A 19,398-nucleotide genomic window follows, 5' to 3' on the forward strand; every position below is an offset into this window, starting at 1 on the left:
CTGTCTTCCTCTCCAACAGATCACGTCTGATTTTAGCCAAAGACAAAGTTAGATGACATGCTGTCTTGTCAACAACTACATGATTCTCACTTTTTGACACTAAATAAAATCTCCATAAAATTTCTACAAAAGATAAAGAATATAACAGAGTCATGAAGATCGGAGTCTTTGTTGTCGTGTGGCAACAAAGCATGGTATGTTATTGTGTGGCGGAGCTGCCACAGTGTCAGGCAAAACTGTCATCTCCAGTAATGTGGTCAGAAAACAAACCATTGGTGCACAAAATAGCTCAGGTTTCCCCAATAGTCATCTCGGGTGATTGCGACGCCAACGTTGATACTGCTTTGGATGTTGGGGGAGGGGAGTGGGGGAGTGTGGAGAGGAGAAAAAGTAGGGAGCAGGAAAAGAAGGGGGGGAGGGAAAGAAATGAATTCAACATTTCAAATAAGGAGCATAATCATACTTATTGCCTGACAGGGTGAATCTGGAATTACGATGTTGGCCTGAAATAGGGTGTTACTTCCTCTCTATCTCTTCCTGTGGGGAGCAAACATGTCACATGAAGGGCAAAACCTTTTTTTTTTTTTAAACTTCATTCATTGAGGCACTGCTGCCTCTTCTGCAACTCTTCTAAAACAACAGCCACAGTTGCAACAGCACAGAAGCAGCCCAGAGACTCAACAAGGCCAAAAAACAGCAGCCAGTCAACTGTTCTTTAATTAATGATGCCACAGTTATCTTCTGTCCATACCCACTGTCAAAAAATCATCATTAGCATGTGGACAATGGTGCCACTGTGTCTGAATGACAAAACTAATTATTGTTATAAGAGCAAGTAAATGACAAAAAAAAAAAAAAAAAAAAAAACAGAATAAAGGGATGGTGGATCTGTACCGACTGACTCTAACAATGTTCAAAATGACAAAGGCAGCGCTGATGGCGCAGTCATCCAAACAAATGTGCATTATTCTGAGAATTGTTAGGATCCTGTCACCCACAAATAACTCCTGCAGCTAACTCTACATCAAGAGAAAAGGACTGTAAAGAGCATGTGGCTGGTGAGAGTGTGTACATATGTATGTCACTCATTTGGTATTGTAGAGCTGTTTGTCCAGTAGTGCTTGAATGCTTTTGTGCATCTTCCTTTAAAATTCTTGCTCTTAAAAGAAAAAAAAATAAAAACAGTAAGAGACTGTTTGTTCTGTTTGTGTGTGTGTGTGTGCTCTGTCCCTGATTTCGAGTCAATGAGGCTGGGTATTGGAGGCTGGCACAGCTGGTGGCAGCAGGAGACTAACATCTGGACCCTTGTACTCATGGTGCCATTGTTAATAAGAGCTTGGTTGTGAGTGGAGGAGACGGCTCTCCACTGTCAATGAACCTCCCTGTCCCTCACTAGTTCTGTTCTGCAACTTGCACTTGATCAACACAAAAGTGTCCAAAAAAGGTCCTCCATCAGTCAAGATTAGATAAAATGTTAGGTTACAAAAATTGCTTATATAATTGTTGAAAACCCTCAAAATTAGCCATAACTGTTATCAATTATAATATTGTTATTATAATGTAATTTTGGAATTTGGTCACAGTTTTTATAACTTTTAAATAACTTGTATGTGTTATTCATCAAATGCTTCACCTGCATCTTCTCTCACTCAAGATGTAAAAAATCTGAGAGATGCCATGGATAGTTATGTGATTTTTTTTTGCACAACTTGCAATAAATTCTATGGCTTCTGCATTTTCGAGCCAACCTTCAACGTTAAGGTAGATGTCCATCAGCACACACTTGATGATATCATAAACAGAGGTGTAAAATCCAGGTGCAATAAAGTAAAAGTCCCGTCCGGCAGCTCTTTCCAACCAGTCACTAAACCAGCTGAATTTAATTAACTCAGCTCTACTGCAAGGTAGAGGAGCCTGTTAGTAAAAAGATGTGTTTTAAATGCACAGGTTTATCCAAAGACATGGCAGGACTTCTACTTACTTCTACTTTATACACCTCTGATCACGAAACAGCATTCGCACTTGCAGCAAAAGGAGCTTGCAGGAGGACTCATGCACTTGTCTTTGGTTTGGAATTATTTCAAAGTGTCTCCAGACATTAAATTTGACATTTGACATCATATGACTGTAAAACAGTGGTTGTGCGAGAAGGAACCAAGACGTCGAAACTTGCATCAATCACTGGCATCTTAGCAACTTGAAATAATTTACTTTTTTTTTTTTTTTTTATTTGTTTGTTTGCTTTTTTTTCTAGGAGGTAACTGTCCATATGTTGGCATTGGCTGATGTTGCTTTTGGAAATTAGGAGTTGGACAAAATCAGAATGTCGAATGTAGTCAATATCGAACATCCCTACTGGCATTGTTGCCTTTCATTCAATTATTTCTGGGTAATGGCATCATAGTACATGGATGACAATTACAGGGTGGTGGTTCAAAAAAGATCCTTTCAAACATTTATTTCAAGACTGAAATTTATTGATTTATTTTTGTTTAATTCTGGTTTGATAATGTTACATGTAAACTACGATCATTATGATTTCCAGGTTTGACTGGATCTGCTGTTTTTCTTACACCTGGGAAAGCCCTGAAGGCTTTCGCTACTTTTTCTTGTTGCTCTTCAACTGAAGCAAACAACCATTAGGAGCTTAATGTGGAACAGCATTTCTGCTGGTTAGAAAAGCAGAAACTATACTGAAGCCTTAACTGTCAAGTTTAACCACGTCAAATTATCCACTCAGACTATATTATACTCATAAATAAATGCTTTCAAATATATGATGTTGTGTTGTTTTAAATGTATGAAAGTATAAGAAAGCTGTTGTATTTAATATAAAAAGATAATTGTATCACAAGAACCCGCGAAGATAGTTACTACCAGTGATTATCCTTTAGCTTTTTTTTAACTCGTTCAAAGAAAAAAATTAATTCCCATCCAATAATCAAATGCAATGGCTGTATTATTCCTGCATGTCCATAAAGTAAACATTAAAAGCTAACGTATTTAAATTAGAACAATCTTTTTTTAAATTTGTTTTAAAAACTACAGTAAAACAAATTAAGACTTTTCCATAAAGCAGATGACAGCATTTCCTGAATTCTTTTCGAAATCTTGAAAGCACCTCAAACTCGTCTGTTTTGTTTGCAATCTCCATTGGAAGGGTTGGGAGAAATAGTTTAAATCTCCACCATTTTTCTCCCTGTCTTGTTAATGCTCCTCTTTGCTTCCTCTTCAATTCCTTTCAGATTTGTTATGTTATTTTGCTGATTATCTTGATTTTGGAGGGCTTCATCACTTGATCCTGCTGGTAAACAACTCTTCCGTTGCCATGGAAACCCCTCATAACAAGTTTTGAAAGAGTCCAAAGTACACAGAGAAATCATTTGAGCAGCACAGCCTCTGAACCAGCATGAAAAGATCTTGAAAAATTAACTTGACTGTAATTGACTTCCAAATGATTGTATGATAGGACCTACTACAGTTTGCTGCCACCATGCGGCGCACTTATCCATTAAGAGAAATTATGTAAAAACTCTAAACTTTTTCTAAACAATGGAAATATTTCACTGCTAAATGTTGTCAGCACTGCATTGATAATTAAGCAAACATTTTCCGAAGAAATTGTGGTTCATGTACGATATTTTTTTTCTCTAATAGCCCATAACATTTTTTCCACAACCATTAGGGGAAACTAATTCAAGGTCATCTTTGGAAGTTTTATTTCTAAAACACACAGCTGTTGTGTTGTGCTGTAAAATGGTTGAGTGTACAGGCTGTATTAAATGTCTTTTACAGAACTCTGGCATGTGTTTGAGCACAAGGGTGAGTGTTTGGTCTCCATCGTTTTATCCAATGGAGTGAAAGGCCCACACAAACACATTAAGGTTGCCATTAGTTTCAACTGATCACCTAAGGCAACAGGGGGATGGACAGCTTGGCAGAGTGAGGGCCTTACACAAATATACAGCTGTGCATTTATACATGGTGCTATGTCAGAGGAGTATTCTAAACAGAGGGCTTTTAAACAGGGCAAGAGCAGGGTGAGGCGGGGAGTTTCCAAATGGCTGTAAAAAAAAAAAAGGCCACGGGCAGAGAGCTTTCCATCTTTCTGCTGCAGCGACAAATATGCCTGCACATCTTTTTGCTTTGTCTCCGCAACCTGCTTCGTCAGCGAATGGCTATAGAAATATTTTGGCAGGCTGCTCTTTGTTTTCATTTTCACAAAAGATGTAGTGAGGGAGTGAAAGAGGGAGAAAGAGATGGGCTGGGGGACAGAAGAGAGGGTTGTCGGGTAGGAAAGGTAAGGGGATGTTACCAGAAGTTGCATGAACGTGCAATGAAATAAGGATAAAAAGAAGAGTTACAGGGGGATGGGAAAAACCAAAGGGGTGAGTCAGAGAAAAATAGAAAAAAAGGAGTTTAATAGAAGGAAAGTAGGAAAAGTTTTTTTTAAAGAAAAAGAGGGACAAGGGGATAGATTTAGAATTGGCAAGATTGGAGTGACAAATGGACGATGAGGTTCAAAGTTGAGGGAGGTGGGCAGGTGGAAGTGTAGAGGAGGAGCCTACCGCACCGTTACCCTGCTCCAATCTAAACAGCATGAGGAAGCTGTAAATCAAACTAATGTGACCAAGCTGTAATTCAGACCAGCAGGGCCGGGGTGAGAGTCTGGGTACTGCAAACGGCGGGAGTTTACAAACCACCGCTGCAAGGCTTTAATCAGCGCAATGATCCAAAGATACTGTCTCCCCCAATCAGCAAGCTTCCTGTCAGTCACACACGACTGAATCTGACCAATCAGACTCCAGCGAGGTTCCAGACATGCTGGCTGGGGTTTGGGCTGTGGCCAAACAAGAGAATTACTCATCTAAACTGGGAAGGTGGAATGAGTCTTTAATTCAGGGCACAGAGGAAGGAGGTGATAGATTTGTCAAAGGTTGGACATAAAAGACTGTGGGATCATGTTCTACAATAGCTCATCAGAAACATATGGGAGATGAGAGACACCTGGGAGCTTTAGAGGGAGGCTTAATCATATTCATAAGACCGGAGTTAAAATTTAAGGCACTTGAATAATGTGACAGACTTCATATCTGTTCCAATTTGTTAACAAGACCTCTTACAACTCTAAATCTCTCATTAAAAGCAAGATGAATAAAAACATAACATGTTTTATGATCCAAAGTCTGTCAACTGGCCTCATCAGTCTAATCACAATCACATTTGTTTGCCTCACAATTAAAAAAAGGAAAAAAAAAAAGTGTAATTGATCGATCGCCTCTGTGACCATCAGACTTGATGTTGGTACTCAACCGCCTCCTCAATTACAATTACAACACTCAAGTGGGTGCCTTATCTCTTAAAAATTGCTTACAAAATGATACGAAGAAATAACATCAAACTCTTTAATTGTTAGTTGAACACTTAACTTTCAAAACAGATAAACTTTCCCATCACTGGTTGGCAGAGGCCATCATTTTATACCTGCATTTAATCATTTTATTCAAAGAGGAAGGAGGGCAATGCATTAACTTAAAAGTGAGCTGAAATGCAAATGTAGTCTACTTTATCACCAGTCATTCAAAAAGACCCTTTTAACTCAGCAATCCATAATATTTCAGCTTGGATAATCAGGAAATGGCCACAGCTGAATGGTATAGCAACCATGGAGCAGGATTCTGTACTGGTAGTGCTCTGGTAGTACTACTATGATGTAACTGGCTGGGTTACATACACACAAACGCACGCACGCACACGTACACAAACTGTGCATGTTAAAACCCCATGCAGCATCTCAGCAGCACAGACACTACAGCAGCAGCCAATCAATAAAACCTTGTTACGGTAATTGCAAGATCATAATCTCCATGCCTACTTCTGCTGAATATCCAAACAGTCACTCCATTAGTTGAATTATTCCCCTGTGCAGTTTCTCCATCTTTACCATCCCCCCACTCAGTTTCCTCCTCCTTTTTCTCTTTTCGGTGACATATTTCTCTCAAACAGCAGTTCTGCTAAATTAATTCATAAGTCAGGAAGAAAAGACATCAAAGGAAAACATTGTCAAGGTAAAGTGCTGATGAGGTGTACCGTTTCTTTCACTTTTTTCGTGGAGCTATGAGAAGGCATCTCTTCAGCAAATTATCTTTGATAGTGCTCGATGCACGGTTCTGCTTAGTATTAGCAAGAGAAATCTCACTTCAGGTGAAGGTTTACAACAAATGGATTGAAAACAAAGGTTTTTACTTGGAAGGCAATCTTTTATTACCCAATGTGGCGCTTTCATGCGATCAAACCTCGGCGATGCCACAGCACTTTGTCATTGATGGTTACTCTTTTCTACAATGTTGCCATGACTGGTTTACTTGCCACAGGGGCAGACAAAGAGCTTGTTGATGCCAAGACCAGGGTCAATGGCCTTGTCATTGAATCAGTAACACTTTGTCACTCTGCTGAGGGGGAAGAGAGAGATTGGAAGAAACAATACAGACTAAGCAGAGTCAGAAAACAATGCTCATGGGAACATCGATATGACATTGGCACTGACCCCATTTCCATGTTACTCATTATAAAAAGATACCCAACTATGCACTATTTCATGTGGTTACTTGGCCAGATTACAGAATAAGGCCAAGCTTATGACCTATATGAAAGTGTTTTATGTATATAAAGTCTTTTCATATAGGTGAGCCACATTAAAGACAGCAATTACATGTAGAAACTGAAGTGGGAGTCAGCCAAGCTCTTTCATAGAGTATTAAAGCCAAACCACTGACCCAAATGCATTTAAATGCAGCGGAAGGTAGAGAGAGAATTAGAGAAACAGTGAGAGAATGAGCAAAAGAGGGGGAGTCGGAAAGTAACGGCGAAAAAAAGATAAGTGTAATAATAAAACACAGAGTAGAGAACAGTCAGCTTTGGGCAGTGTGATTTGCTTTTGTTCGAGATGGAATAAGCTGAAAATGTGTTAGCCATGCTTCTATTAGGCGTATTTCTTTAAGAAAACAAAAGGAAAAATAAAAAAAGAAAATTAGTCCTGAAGTTATTTTATCTTTCTGATTTTTTTAGTTTTACAAGTCAATTCTATTGTAAAAGAAGCTAAATCAATACAGAGCATGATTGATTTATACTTATGTATTATGTTTTTGTGTAAACCCATTAAACTAATGAAGCAGAGCTACATGCTGTTAAAAAATATCTTTAAGTGAACATGGCATGGTAACATTAACGGACACATTAACTGAACATAAGCTGTGATTCTGTAACCTCTAGAATTGTGCAAAACATAAATATTGCAATGAACAAACTAGGTGTAATGGAAACACCTACATTTGGAAAAACCTCAAATATTGCTAAAAGGTTTTCATGCTGTCATGACATGATTTTTCAGATGTTTTGATTTAGTAGTACATCGCAAAAGGGTAATGGAAACACTTTTTCCGCATTGACGTATCCCTGGACGTGACGTATCAGGAGTCACGTGCCCAGTTTACAAAGAGAAAAATGGCCAAGAAAGTATTGGATGCTAGTTAAACTTACCTTTTAAAATTTGTTTTACAACTAATCTGCAAACTGAATTTCATTACTGTGCAACTGCAAAGACAAAACAATACATTTCCTTTAAGCAGTGTATGGATTTATAGTACCCATTTGCCTCAGTCAATCAACATGTATGGCAATCTGTTGGGAGGATACTTTTCCAGTGTGAATGCATGAAACGTTGTACTTAAAATCAGAGTGTGATGCAGAATTGCAAAAATAAAACAACAACAACAACAACAAAACAGAGGTGCACATTTTTCTATTTCTTCCATTTTTGTGTTTTGTTGTCAGAGTGTGTGTCCACCCTTAAGGCCTCCCTGATTCTAGCTGTCAGAGGGAAGGAGAGGCTAAACTTGGTGAAGCGGAGAATAGAGCAAGGCACATGTCAAATATGAGGGGATCTTGAGTAAACAAAGTATAACACGGAGCAAAGCGAAATCGTCTCTCATCCATCACAGCCTTTCACGCTATTTCTCCCTCTATCTGTCTCTCTTGCTTTCCTGAACCCTACTTTCCTTTCTCCCACTAAATGTTGTGTCCATCTACAGCGCCATATCTGTAATGTTTCATCTGTCCATCAGTTATACAGGGACAAAAAAAAAAAAACTGTGAACATCAGAATGACTTGTAATTGGCCAATCAGCACTTCAGTCCAGCTGCATGCACTGAATCAAAATGGTCGATAATAGCTGTTGTTCTTGGGATTTTATTCACAGCTCAATATCTGCATGAAGTGCTGTCAGAAAGCAGCCAGATCTCAATGAAAATCACTTTGTGGCAGATACATTTGCTGTCACAAGCATTTAAGTAACTATACTTGCAGAATAAGGCCACATTTGCAGCTCTGCGTCTCATTCTGGGCTGCGAGCCACATTTTTAACAAACCAAGGCATTAAGAATTTTAAAGAAACATGAAGTGCAACAGAAACACACATTCGCTGTAGCCCATGGGTTGGTTTTTAATAATTGTAATTGACAGGGACAAATTCCCTGCTCCCCTGTGTATGTCAGATGGGTTTATTCCCAACTCCACAAATCCCCCTGTCCAAACACAACCATATGGTCTTCCAGTTGTTCACTCCCAGCTGTGCTACAGTATTTGGCAGGGTTGTAATGCACTGTAGTACTCGCTCTCCATTCAGACTTAACAAATCCTTTGCTGTGAGGCCAAAACATTTTGCATGTTGGCTTTTACTGGAGCAAAAATGGTGTGAGGAAAATGTCACAGCTGGAATAAAGTGGATTAAAATTTTATGATGACAGAGTTATTTTAATGGTTCATTCTCTGAGAGAAGTTCCCAGTGCCTTTTTTTTTTTTTTTGTGGCATTTGGATATTTTTGGCTGATTAAAGGTCTCTGGTTTCAATCTATCAAATCAAACTTTATCTGTAAGGCACTTTTCATAAAAATGCTTACATCCAGCTTCTGTCTCTTTAACAGAAACAATGAAAAAGCACTACTGGTGACTAAACATGTGGATAACCATCTATAAAACAAGAATAACATTTTGATTAATATTCATTCATTCATTCATTTTCCGCTTATTCCAATTCAGGGTCGCGGGGAAGCTGGAGCCTATCCCAGCTGGCTTTGGGCGACAGGCAGGGCACACCCTGGACAGCTCACCAGTCCATTGCAGGGCCACACAGAGAGACGAACAACCACTCACGCTCACACTCATTCCTAGAGTGGCCAATTAACCTATCATGCATGTCTTTGGACGGTGGGAGGAAGCCGAGTACCCGGAGAGAACCCACGCATACACGGGGAGAACATGCAAACTCCACACAGAAAGGCCACTCTCCAAGCCTTTTTTTAAAAGGTTACTAAGTTTTTATAATATTGTTATTGCATGTTTGGTTTTATTCCTTTTTAACTAGCAAGGTGTAACAGTGATACTGTATTATCCATAATATTAACTACAATTGTAGGTTTACTGTATATTTTCAGTAAACTTGAAATAAATTTAAACTAAGGCTGGCGTGATTAAATTTAAATACTTGTCGTAAGAATAGAAAAGTTACTTTTTAACATATATATATATATATATATATATATATATATATATTTTTTTTTTTTTTTATACTTTCACAATTACTGCTCATCTGTGTAATATTATATTAAATAACAAATGTAATATAGGTTCAACTGACCCAATTAAACTGAGACAATGCTCTATTTGATGAACTCTGGGACAACACATTAACATTAACTCTGAAAGTTAATGCTGTCTCAACCATAAGTAATTTATCTCTGTGTATTTATCTTATGCAAACATTTCTTTGGAAAAAAAAATAATAAAACGTAACTTCATTTATTCTCTAACTGTAAAAGTCTGATAAGATTTTCATGCTTTTACTTTGAGCTGATGTCACATATTGCTGATGTTGCTCTCAGGAACAAGAAGTTATCACTCACCCTAACAAGAATAAACTGTGGGAGAAGAAAAATTACTCCGCACCAGTTCAGTAAACAGTCATGAGGAATGGATGAAATAAGAGGAAAAGCAATTTTGAGCTCACCTGGTTTGGTGGGAGGAACTCGTGGTTGTTTTCATTCATGTACATGTTGTCACCATCAAACTGAAAGAGGGAGATAAATGACAAAAACAGTGAGGCAGATTACAGAGACAGCAAATTTCAGTCAGGCAGTGGAGATCCAGAAACGGTGTAACACAGCAGTGTAATGACTGCAAGTCCTCGGCTTATAGACCTCAATGCTCTGGTGGATGTCAGTAATTACAGTTCATTAGAGACATGTATAATTAGGCCCTGTCAACGCTTGTGTAACTCAGACTCTCCGTCTCAGCTTGCCCACAGTGTGCAAGTGTGTGCGCAAGTGCTCACACACCTAACTGTTGCGATTGCGACAAAGCGACAAAGGCACAACAGAGTGATAATCACAACACTGGGAGCTCAATGTTGGCTCCTGTGGATGTCTAGTTAGTAAGTCAGCCAGTTGGCCAGTCACTCAATCTTTTCCAGCATGGATGGAAAAAGTGCGCACTAGAGATGCATAATATTGGTGAAATCTATGATATCCTATCGCCACTGAAAACACATGATTTGCAAAGAATGACACACTTCACTATATGTTGTTAATGTCAGTTGTAAAAGTTGTATAAGTGGTGCCTTTCACCACTATATCTGCACATGCAGGTTATTATAGAATATGGAAAAAGCAGAACCTTCCCAAACTGGCATGCAACCCAAATTAATATACCATATATACCTAAATTTCAAGCGAATTTATTGTTGTCTTTGCAATGCTGACATTGCTCTTGTTGATATTACAGTAACAGTAAGCTTTCAATAAATTTTGCAACATTGCTGTATCTTTCTGCCTTTAAGGATAGGAGCGATGGACTGTCTTTTAGTCAGTGATAAAATCTTTCACAGATGTACGATGTGCCTAGAAGACCTATCCTCATGTCTTGGATGCTTCCTTAACATTTTTCTTTAGGACTACATAAGTCATGTTTTACTTTTGACATTAGCTTAACTTGAGTGTTGTGTAAGCAAATGTAGGGATTCTAATAAAAAAAAAAAAAAAAGGATTTTAAGTAAGGTAAATACTCTATTTATCATTCGTTAACATAGTCACGTTAACACTGCTGATGTCAGGCGTCTCTTTGCTAAACACACAGACTGTCGACTTGTGTATGGACTTACAGGCAAACCTTGTGTTTGCAGTTTGCAAGAATGGCTACAAATTCACACTTACTTTCCATGTTAGACAGATAATCAAAAATTTTTTCTGTTAAAATAGTACTTTTTAAAGCAGTAGGAGGTCACTTTTTGATGCTTTTTTTCCCTCTTATGTGTGCTGTACTGTCACAGATTAACCGTTTTTCCCGATATGAAGCTGTTAGTAAAACCTCCAAAGACTTGTCTGTCAGATTAGACAAAGCACATGCAAGCATGTGAAAAAGTTTTTTAAAAAAAGATGAAAACTGCTTAAATTTTAGCTTGCCAAACCAACTGTTTTGCACCAAGCCAATTACTTTAACTAATCCGAATCATGGCTAATAAATCACAAACTGACAAATTACCATCCCTCCCAACCAGCCGCCCAGCTAGTGATAAACCAGACAGACTCAGAGATGTGGGAACAATCTTTAGCTCTTTTTGCACTTTGTCAAGGTAACAAGAAGATGACAACCCTGCAATTTTACAGCACAGAAACACCAAGTTTAAAAAGCCTAAAGTGAAGGCAAAAGCTAGAAGTAAAGGTGACAGTTTGAGGATATGGCGAGAGGATGAGAAAGACAAGGAGCTAATGGTGAGAATGACAGCAATCCTGTGTAAGTAGGAGGTCAAGCAGGAGAAATACTGCAGGTGTGTGTCAGGGGGGGGGGGGTGAAAGAGAGAAATAATAACAGAACGAACACAGAGACCATGAATGAAAAAAATGCAGAGGAGGAGAGCAGAATGACTGTTGCAGAAGTCTTGGCAATCGAGCCCGTGGTTGTTCTGGCTGTAGTGATTAACACTGGGGTCACAGCCGGAGGCCACAACTTGAAAGATACAGACACAGCACACTCCCAGAGGCTTTGCCTGCCTCTCTGTCTGATTCCATTTGGCACCAAGCATTTATGAGAAAACAAAACACACCTTAAGACAGCTGGTAGCAGCTGAGATGAATTACTGTGGATACTGTGGAATAAAATAATGGGATGGAGATCTGCCTACAGGAAGTTGCTGAAGGTTTTTTTTTTCCTTAAGCTTTGCTAAGAAGTGAAAAAGGACTAGTCTTTTCAAATGATGTGTTTTATTGTATGTCATGGGCCACAAGTTCCAGCAATTAAGCTGTTGTATCAGTTAGAATTATTTGCATGATTATTTCATTATTCTTGCCATTTATGAGGCTTCCATTGCACTTTTGAGCGGTAAACAAACTGCAGTTCAAAGTAATTAGTTTAAACATTATTCAGTTTGAGGCCAAGCATATCATTCAGCCTCTGATGGGACTGTTAGTCGTGGTGTAATGACATCTGTTTGATAGCACTATTAGCTAGCTGGAGCTACAACCATTGTGCTCTGCAACATAAATGAAATTTCCTTCTTTTATTGCTTTGTGAAAATGATTTTACATTCTGCCTAATCACACTTTGCAAGATGTGATAGTATCTAGGAAAAGGGTATTTTCACACCTACGGATCTCAAAAAGGAAAACAGTTGTAAAAATGTTAAAGAGCAAATTGTGGTGCAATGTGTGTATGCAGCTGTGCTGCTGCACAATGGGAGAGAAGCACTGAGGAAAGACTTAATACAATAAAAAGCATCTAAATTGAGAGGAAAGGTAAAATTAACAATTCCCTGGCACTTGTATGGTTGGCCAATCATCAGCTCAGCTACTGTACAGATGCAGCAGCAGTAGAAGTGATCCAGGCTAACACCTGGGCCAGTTTTAGTTTACCAGTTAGACTCTAAAACTATAGACTGTTAAAGGAAATCATTTTACCATGTTTTTTTTTTATTATTATTATTATTAATTTCATTGCCCTGGCAATCTGTCCAGGGTGTACCCTGCCTCTTGTCTGCTAATTGCTTGGATAGACTACAGTCCTCCCTGTGACCCTTAACTGGACTAAGTGGTATAGAAAATGCACAAATTAATGAATTAATAACTTCATTGCCTAGGATAGGATAACAATGCCACACATGCCTGTTCATCAAATTAATAGGTAGGTGATAAGCTTTGGTTGTACCTAAGCAGATTATGAGCAGAGGGACATGTTTTTTTTAATGGCTGGATATTTACAGCAGGTACATTTAAGCTGCAATGCTGCATTCAGAAAAAAAACAAGAAGTTGTGTTTTTGTTAGTAAACTTGTAAATATTAATTTGCCAATTACACTGACTTCCCGGTGCAGTGCTGACCTTTGATGCAGAACCTCAAGTTAAACTTATTACTGCTGCATTAAAATGATGTCTATAATGTTAATGGTCACTTTGTAAAAAGAAAGTATTTAAGCTCTAGCGTTAATCATTTTCTGACCCCCAACCAAATAGCTTCTTATTCTAACACTAGTCAAGTAATGTTACTGCCTCAACCTAATCAGGAAGTGAGAAAAACCTCAAATGCATCGATCGGAGCTGGAAAATGAAGCAAGTAGATCTCATTTTGTGGTTCTCAAAGATGTTTCACTTCTCATGTGAAAAAAACGCTTCACAAAAAGTCTTTCAAACTAGTTAGTGGGGAGATTCCCATTCACAGTTAGGCTGTTCTAAGGTCAAACTGGTTTGGCCTGACAACACTGCATGTGTGAATGGATGAAGATCAGATTTATTCAGAAAGGCATCTTCAGCTAAAGTTATAACAACTTTTGAGCAGTGATCAAGAGTGGATGAATCCCAGAAAATATGGTCCAGTAACCTTTCCAAGCACCTAAAAATAACTGTATGCTTGAGAACCATCACTAATGTATAACTTGTGCATGTCTCAAAACTGGAAAAACAGGTGTTATATGGCAGTAATGAACGTGCATATGACTTTCAATGTTGTAAGTGAATGATTGAAAGCTCTGCAAATAATGTGCCATCTAAGTGTTTAAAAATGCTTAAATGAGTTGTATTTCCCTTCGGCTGCTTGTAGAGGTTGTACTTTACAGAATGCTGTTATGGGTCATATCTAAATGGTATGAAAGCATGACCCACATGTTTGTTTCAAAAGGCAGGCTTGCTGCTTGCTGTATATTTTTATATTTGTTAGTGAATTAAATTTGAGGATATGTAACAGTGAAGCGCCCTGGAAGGCTCTAAATTTGAATCTATTTCTACGTACAGCATGAATAATGCTTTGTAAAGACTTTAACAGACCTGTGGGATGAATTTAATAATGGTGAAATAGGAAAAAGAAGAAACGGTCAAAGATGAGAGCTAGCAATGCCAAATATTTGATTATGCTGTGCATTAATGTGCAACAAATCAACGGCCGGACTTGAGCCAGAAAAAGAATTCACGATTTCAACCAGAAATATAATACTGAAGGCAGGTATCAAAACATAAAAAGATGTGCATATAAAATCTGAGTACCTAATTATCTTGCTCCAGCTATTTAAATCTCTTAACATACAAGCAGTTTCCATATAAGAAGACGGAGTTTTGCATGAGAAGGGCAAGTATGCCGTGTCTCTCCGTGTTTGCTTTCCTGAGGCTTTGAGGCCATTAATCATAGTGGTCAAATCTACAACAAAACAATTGAGCAAAGGAAAACACGGACAAGGGAAGTAGGTGGGGAGGAGGGAGTGAAGGTGAGAGCATGAAAAGCTACAGTGAGATGGAGAAGATGGTGAAGGAAGGAAAGTGAGAAATTCTTAAGATGGATTGAGGCCTGAGAAGGAAAAGGGATGACCGAGGCCTGCACAGCTGACGCACTTGACATCAGACTCCAGTTTGAATAGCAGAAATGCAAACAGATGAGAGGAGAGAGTTAGAGAGAGGGAGAGAGAACAGGATGGAGAAAATAAAGAGGGAGAGGTGCTATAAATAACCTTGTGTTTGCGTAAAGCCAAACCAATGTCAGTTTGATGCAGGAAGTGCACACAGTCATTGAGGTTATAAAACAGTTGACAGGAACGCAGCATATCAGAAAGCATTTTCTACAGACTTTAAACCTAATCTTACTATTTTATTTTTTTATAGAAAAACACGTTTTTTTTTTAAGTAAATAAGAATCACAATGAAAAATGACAGTGAATGTAACTAGGTTAGTTTACTGCTTAAGCTTAATGCATCAGATCTATATTGTGCTGCATGCTATGATATAATGACACTTGAACATGTGAACAAAACGTAGTCAAACAAATGAAGATATTAAGATTAAAATATTGTTGTGAAAATTGTATTGTAACGAATGGAGGAAATATTAATGTTAAATAACATTTTAAATAACACGACATGTGCCGATTCATTCACATTTTTATTTAAAATAACAACGGCAGCACACTGATGGCTCGGAAGCAGCAAAGCAGGACAACATCATAATAGTGCCACCACCATGTTTCACATTCGGTACAAGGCTGTTACATTTGTTTGTTGCAGTATTTCCCTTTATTCTTTAAACTGCAGAGAATCGATGATACTTATTTTGGGGAATACTTGCTTTTACTCCGCAGACTTCCAGTGTTTTGACAGTAAACACATGAACATTAGCCAATGCAAGAAAGGCCTTTAGTTGTTTAGAAGTCACCCTGAGTGCTTTATGAGCTTCCACACTATTGCATTTCTTGCACTTTGAGTGATGTTTACTGGTCGATCACTCTTGGGGTGTTTATCAATGTTCTTTAAATCCATTCATTAGGCCGCATTCTGGTTGACTGGGGGAGTCCAAATTCTTTTGAGATGGTTTTGTAACCTATTCCAGACTGATGAGCTTTTAACATGATACATCAACATGTGTAGTGGAGCTCAGACTTTGATAGATCCTGTTCTTTAGATCAGGCCGCCCACTCGCACCTGTTTGTCATCTCAATTGATTGAAAACGTCTGACTCTAATTTCCTCTTCAAATGAGCTGCTTACCCTGGTGGTTGAGTTCCTTTTACTAGTCAGATATATTCATTATGGTTTTTTCATGCAATACAGGATCAGTTCTCTTTTTTTTTTTTTTTTTTTTTTTTTTTTGCTGAATTGACTTCTCGTCTACTTTTTTTTATGTTTGTAGGAGGTTTACATAACATATTTGAGGAGCACAGAAATTGCAAAGGCAGCATAACTGTATGACAGTATAAAAAATAGATCCAATTAAATTTACAAACTCACAGATGAGCAAAAAATATCAGCATGACTGATCATTTTTAATCAACCACAAACAAACTGCCTTCGTTGTGTTTCATTCCTCTCTGAAAGGTTTGGTTCATGAAAATGACTTATAAATATCTCGGCTTTTGCTGAATTAATTCCATTGTTATTGTTTGTAGGATGTAGGATGGTTTCTAATATTATGGTCTACATTTTTTCTTCTTGCCACATTACTTAAGAGCATGTTGCTTTGAAAGAAAATCAAACAAACCAGCCATGTACTTGTAAGACTGAAAATCTGTTTTTCTTTTTTTATAATGATCCAAAACAAAACGTATGCCTTCCCACCACTACTGAGTCCTAATTGCAGATCGTTGCTCTCTATAATGTGTGCAATCTCGAATGACTGAGATGAATAAGACATGTATTTAAAGTGGATCAGTTAAATCTGATCAATGCATAATCGACTCCAAAAAGGTTTTCAGATTAGCTTTGTGCCGATTCTAGATTCCCGCTGCACTCCAGCAGTTGCTTTGCATTCTGCGCCACAGCTAACCCGCATTGATCTGAAGGTGAGGGTTTTCTCATAATGTGGCTGTGAATCCAGCTGTGCTTTACTGTATGAACTGACTACCAAATCACAGAGTCTAGCCGCAGCCAGAGTCGTTTCAGATTTAAAGAAGGATGAGGCAGGAGAGATGTGAGGGGGGGGGGGACTTAACCCTCCTTCTTGGAATCTTTTCATGGTAACAGCATGCGCCTCCCAAGTTTTTTTTCAGCCCAGCGTAACTAATCGCATGTCAGTCAATGTGCCGATGGAAAGCGGCAGCAGTCAAAATACCTGTGTCAGGACTGTGGTCATTAGAGCATTCAATGACTCACTGGCAGGCACATAGACAGAAAGAGACAAGAACACACACACGCGTATAACCAAAGCATAGAAAACATGGGGGGCAGTTCGCTATTAAGTAGATATGGATTTCAGGGCAGCAATATATCTGCTGCTGCATGTGTATTTTTCCTTTATGTGTCCCTAACACGCATGCATTTTTGCACTCTTTATTCACACAACTAGAGTATGCGTGCATTATGTTTTATACTCTGGATGTGTTCATACTGCAAACTGGCCCTACATGCTTGTTTAATGTATCCTGTCAAATAACACACACATCGATCCCAGTGTGATAAAGATAACAAAGTTAGACCTTCTATAATATTTATTTTCCCATAACAGACCTCTCTGCCACGCCCGGTCATATAACTCCATGCAGATAAAATATGGTCTTCATTACCTTTAAACCTCAACACACAGAAACCAGTGAGAAGAAACAGAATTGCCCTTTTTTTCTCAGCTGAAAAAGCACAAAATGCACCAGAGCAGGTGATTTTTTTTTCTTTTTCTTTTCATTACCATGACAAATACAGCAAAACAGCAAGGAGAAATGAAAAGAGAAAGCTAGGGAGAGGGAGAGACATACAATGTCAGACAGAAAGAGACAGACAAGACAAAAACACCAAAATGTGTGAAAAGGAATGAAAAAAAAAAACAAACCATCAGCTCAATTTGTGCTTGACTGTAAGCTGCGAGCGGAAAGGAGAAATAAAGTAAGGCATTTAGCTGGGGATCATGTTAAGCCATGCAAGTGAATGAGTCCCAAGGGAAGAGTATTCTCTCTATTGCTTATGATGGACTTAATTGCCTCTATCAGTGTTCAGATACAAGATTCATCTTAGGTTTATTGCTCAGCTTTATGGTCTTGTCAATCACTCTGAGGAGTTTCAAGAGACAGGCCACTCCTCAAATAGCACCTGAAGACAATGTAGTAACAGATTACAAAGCAACAAGGGAAAAGGAGAAAAATGGGGAAAAGTCATGTTAATAGTTAGAGAATGAGAGAATGCTGCAGGAATGCCGGATGAATAGATGTGGTATGTAAACGAGCAGGCAATGCAGAATCGTTTCAATGGCATGCTGGGTGGATTACTCTTGGGTTTCTGGGTTGTTCAAAATGTATGGTTCATCAGGCTAAAGGCACACACATCTCCCCTCACCTCTGACCCCGAAAGCTCTGGGTAGGTGTAGTGTTTCAGATGGCCACACAATCATACCATTGTGCTTCTGTTAACACAATGAAAACAAAGCTAACACATGGCTGACATTCAGCTCTCCCCACTCTGCCTAACCTTGACTTTCAACATAAATCGGGTGGAAGACGGACACAATAATATGTTTCTGAGCAATAAGATATCAAACACTAGCTAAGAAAAATGAAAAAAGAAATTCTGCATGAGCCGAATTATCAAGAATATTTATCAAAGCTTAACAGGCTTCAGTCACAGCATCACACTGGCAATTTATTTCATTTCTTTAAGATATGATCCTGATCTCTGAAAACATGATGCTTCTCATGACATGCTAGCCTGAGAACTAAGTCTGCTTGTTCCATTAAATCTATTAAATCCACTCACATTATATCATAGTGCTTACAACACAATAGGAGCCTTTCAATTGCAGTCCCAGAGGAAGCCAACAAAGGGCCCTCTCTTTCAGGGACAAGTCAAGTAATTCAGAAAAAGCTAAACACAATTTTTCTGTGTGTGGGTTTTCCACCAGACCTTCAAGTCGTAATCTCACCAAGGCAAGAGAATCGACAGTAAGAATAGAGGATGAGACCATAAAAAAGCAGAGTAATAAGATACCTGGTTTTACTGTACTCAGAACTGTCTGATTTAAAATAACACAGGGACCGGTGGGGAAGTGTGCATGCGTCCCTATGCCACTTAAAATGAAAAAAACACAGAAATAGAAAAATGCTCACAGTATCACAGAGAAAACAAAGGCTGATGTTCCTCTGCTGCCCAGTATGTGTCCTGCTGTTTCACCACAGAGATGATCATTTTATCTGTGTTTTCTCTCTGACTTATCACCACCACCACCACACACTAAATATTTAATGAATCTGACACCCTCCACATTAGAATTTGAAATATAATTTGAATCCCAAGGCTTTTTTTCTTTTTAAATGGTTTTCTTTAAGGTGCACAAACGATACTGTTGAGTTAAAGAAAATTATGTAGTCATGGCATAAGATATGCCATGACTACATAAAAGA

At 38.4% G+C, this 19,398-nt stretch overlaps 1 protein-coding gene across 1 annotated transcript in view; it reads right to left on the reverse strand.

Moving 5' to 3' along the window:
- tox2 (TOX high mobility group box family member 2) overlaps positions 1-19,398 on the reverse strand; it is a gene marked incomplete at its 3' end in the record, with an annotated part of 97,046 nt that overhangs the window by 38,671 nt on the left and 38,977 nt on the right. The window contains exon 3 of the mRNA XM_079241771.1: positions 10,065-10,124. Within this exon, the coding sequence (XP_079097897.1) occupies positions 10,065-10,124 (60 nt within the window). The remainder of the gene's footprint in view (positions 1-10,064; positions 10,125-19,398) is intronic.

The sequence above is a fragment of the Telmatherina bonti genome (assembly GCF_933228915.1).
Source record: "Telmatherina bonti genome assembly, chromosome: 6".
Lineage (NCBI taxonomy): Eukaryota > Metazoa > Chordata > Actinopteri > Atheriniformes > Telmatherinidae > Telmatherina > Telmatherina bonti.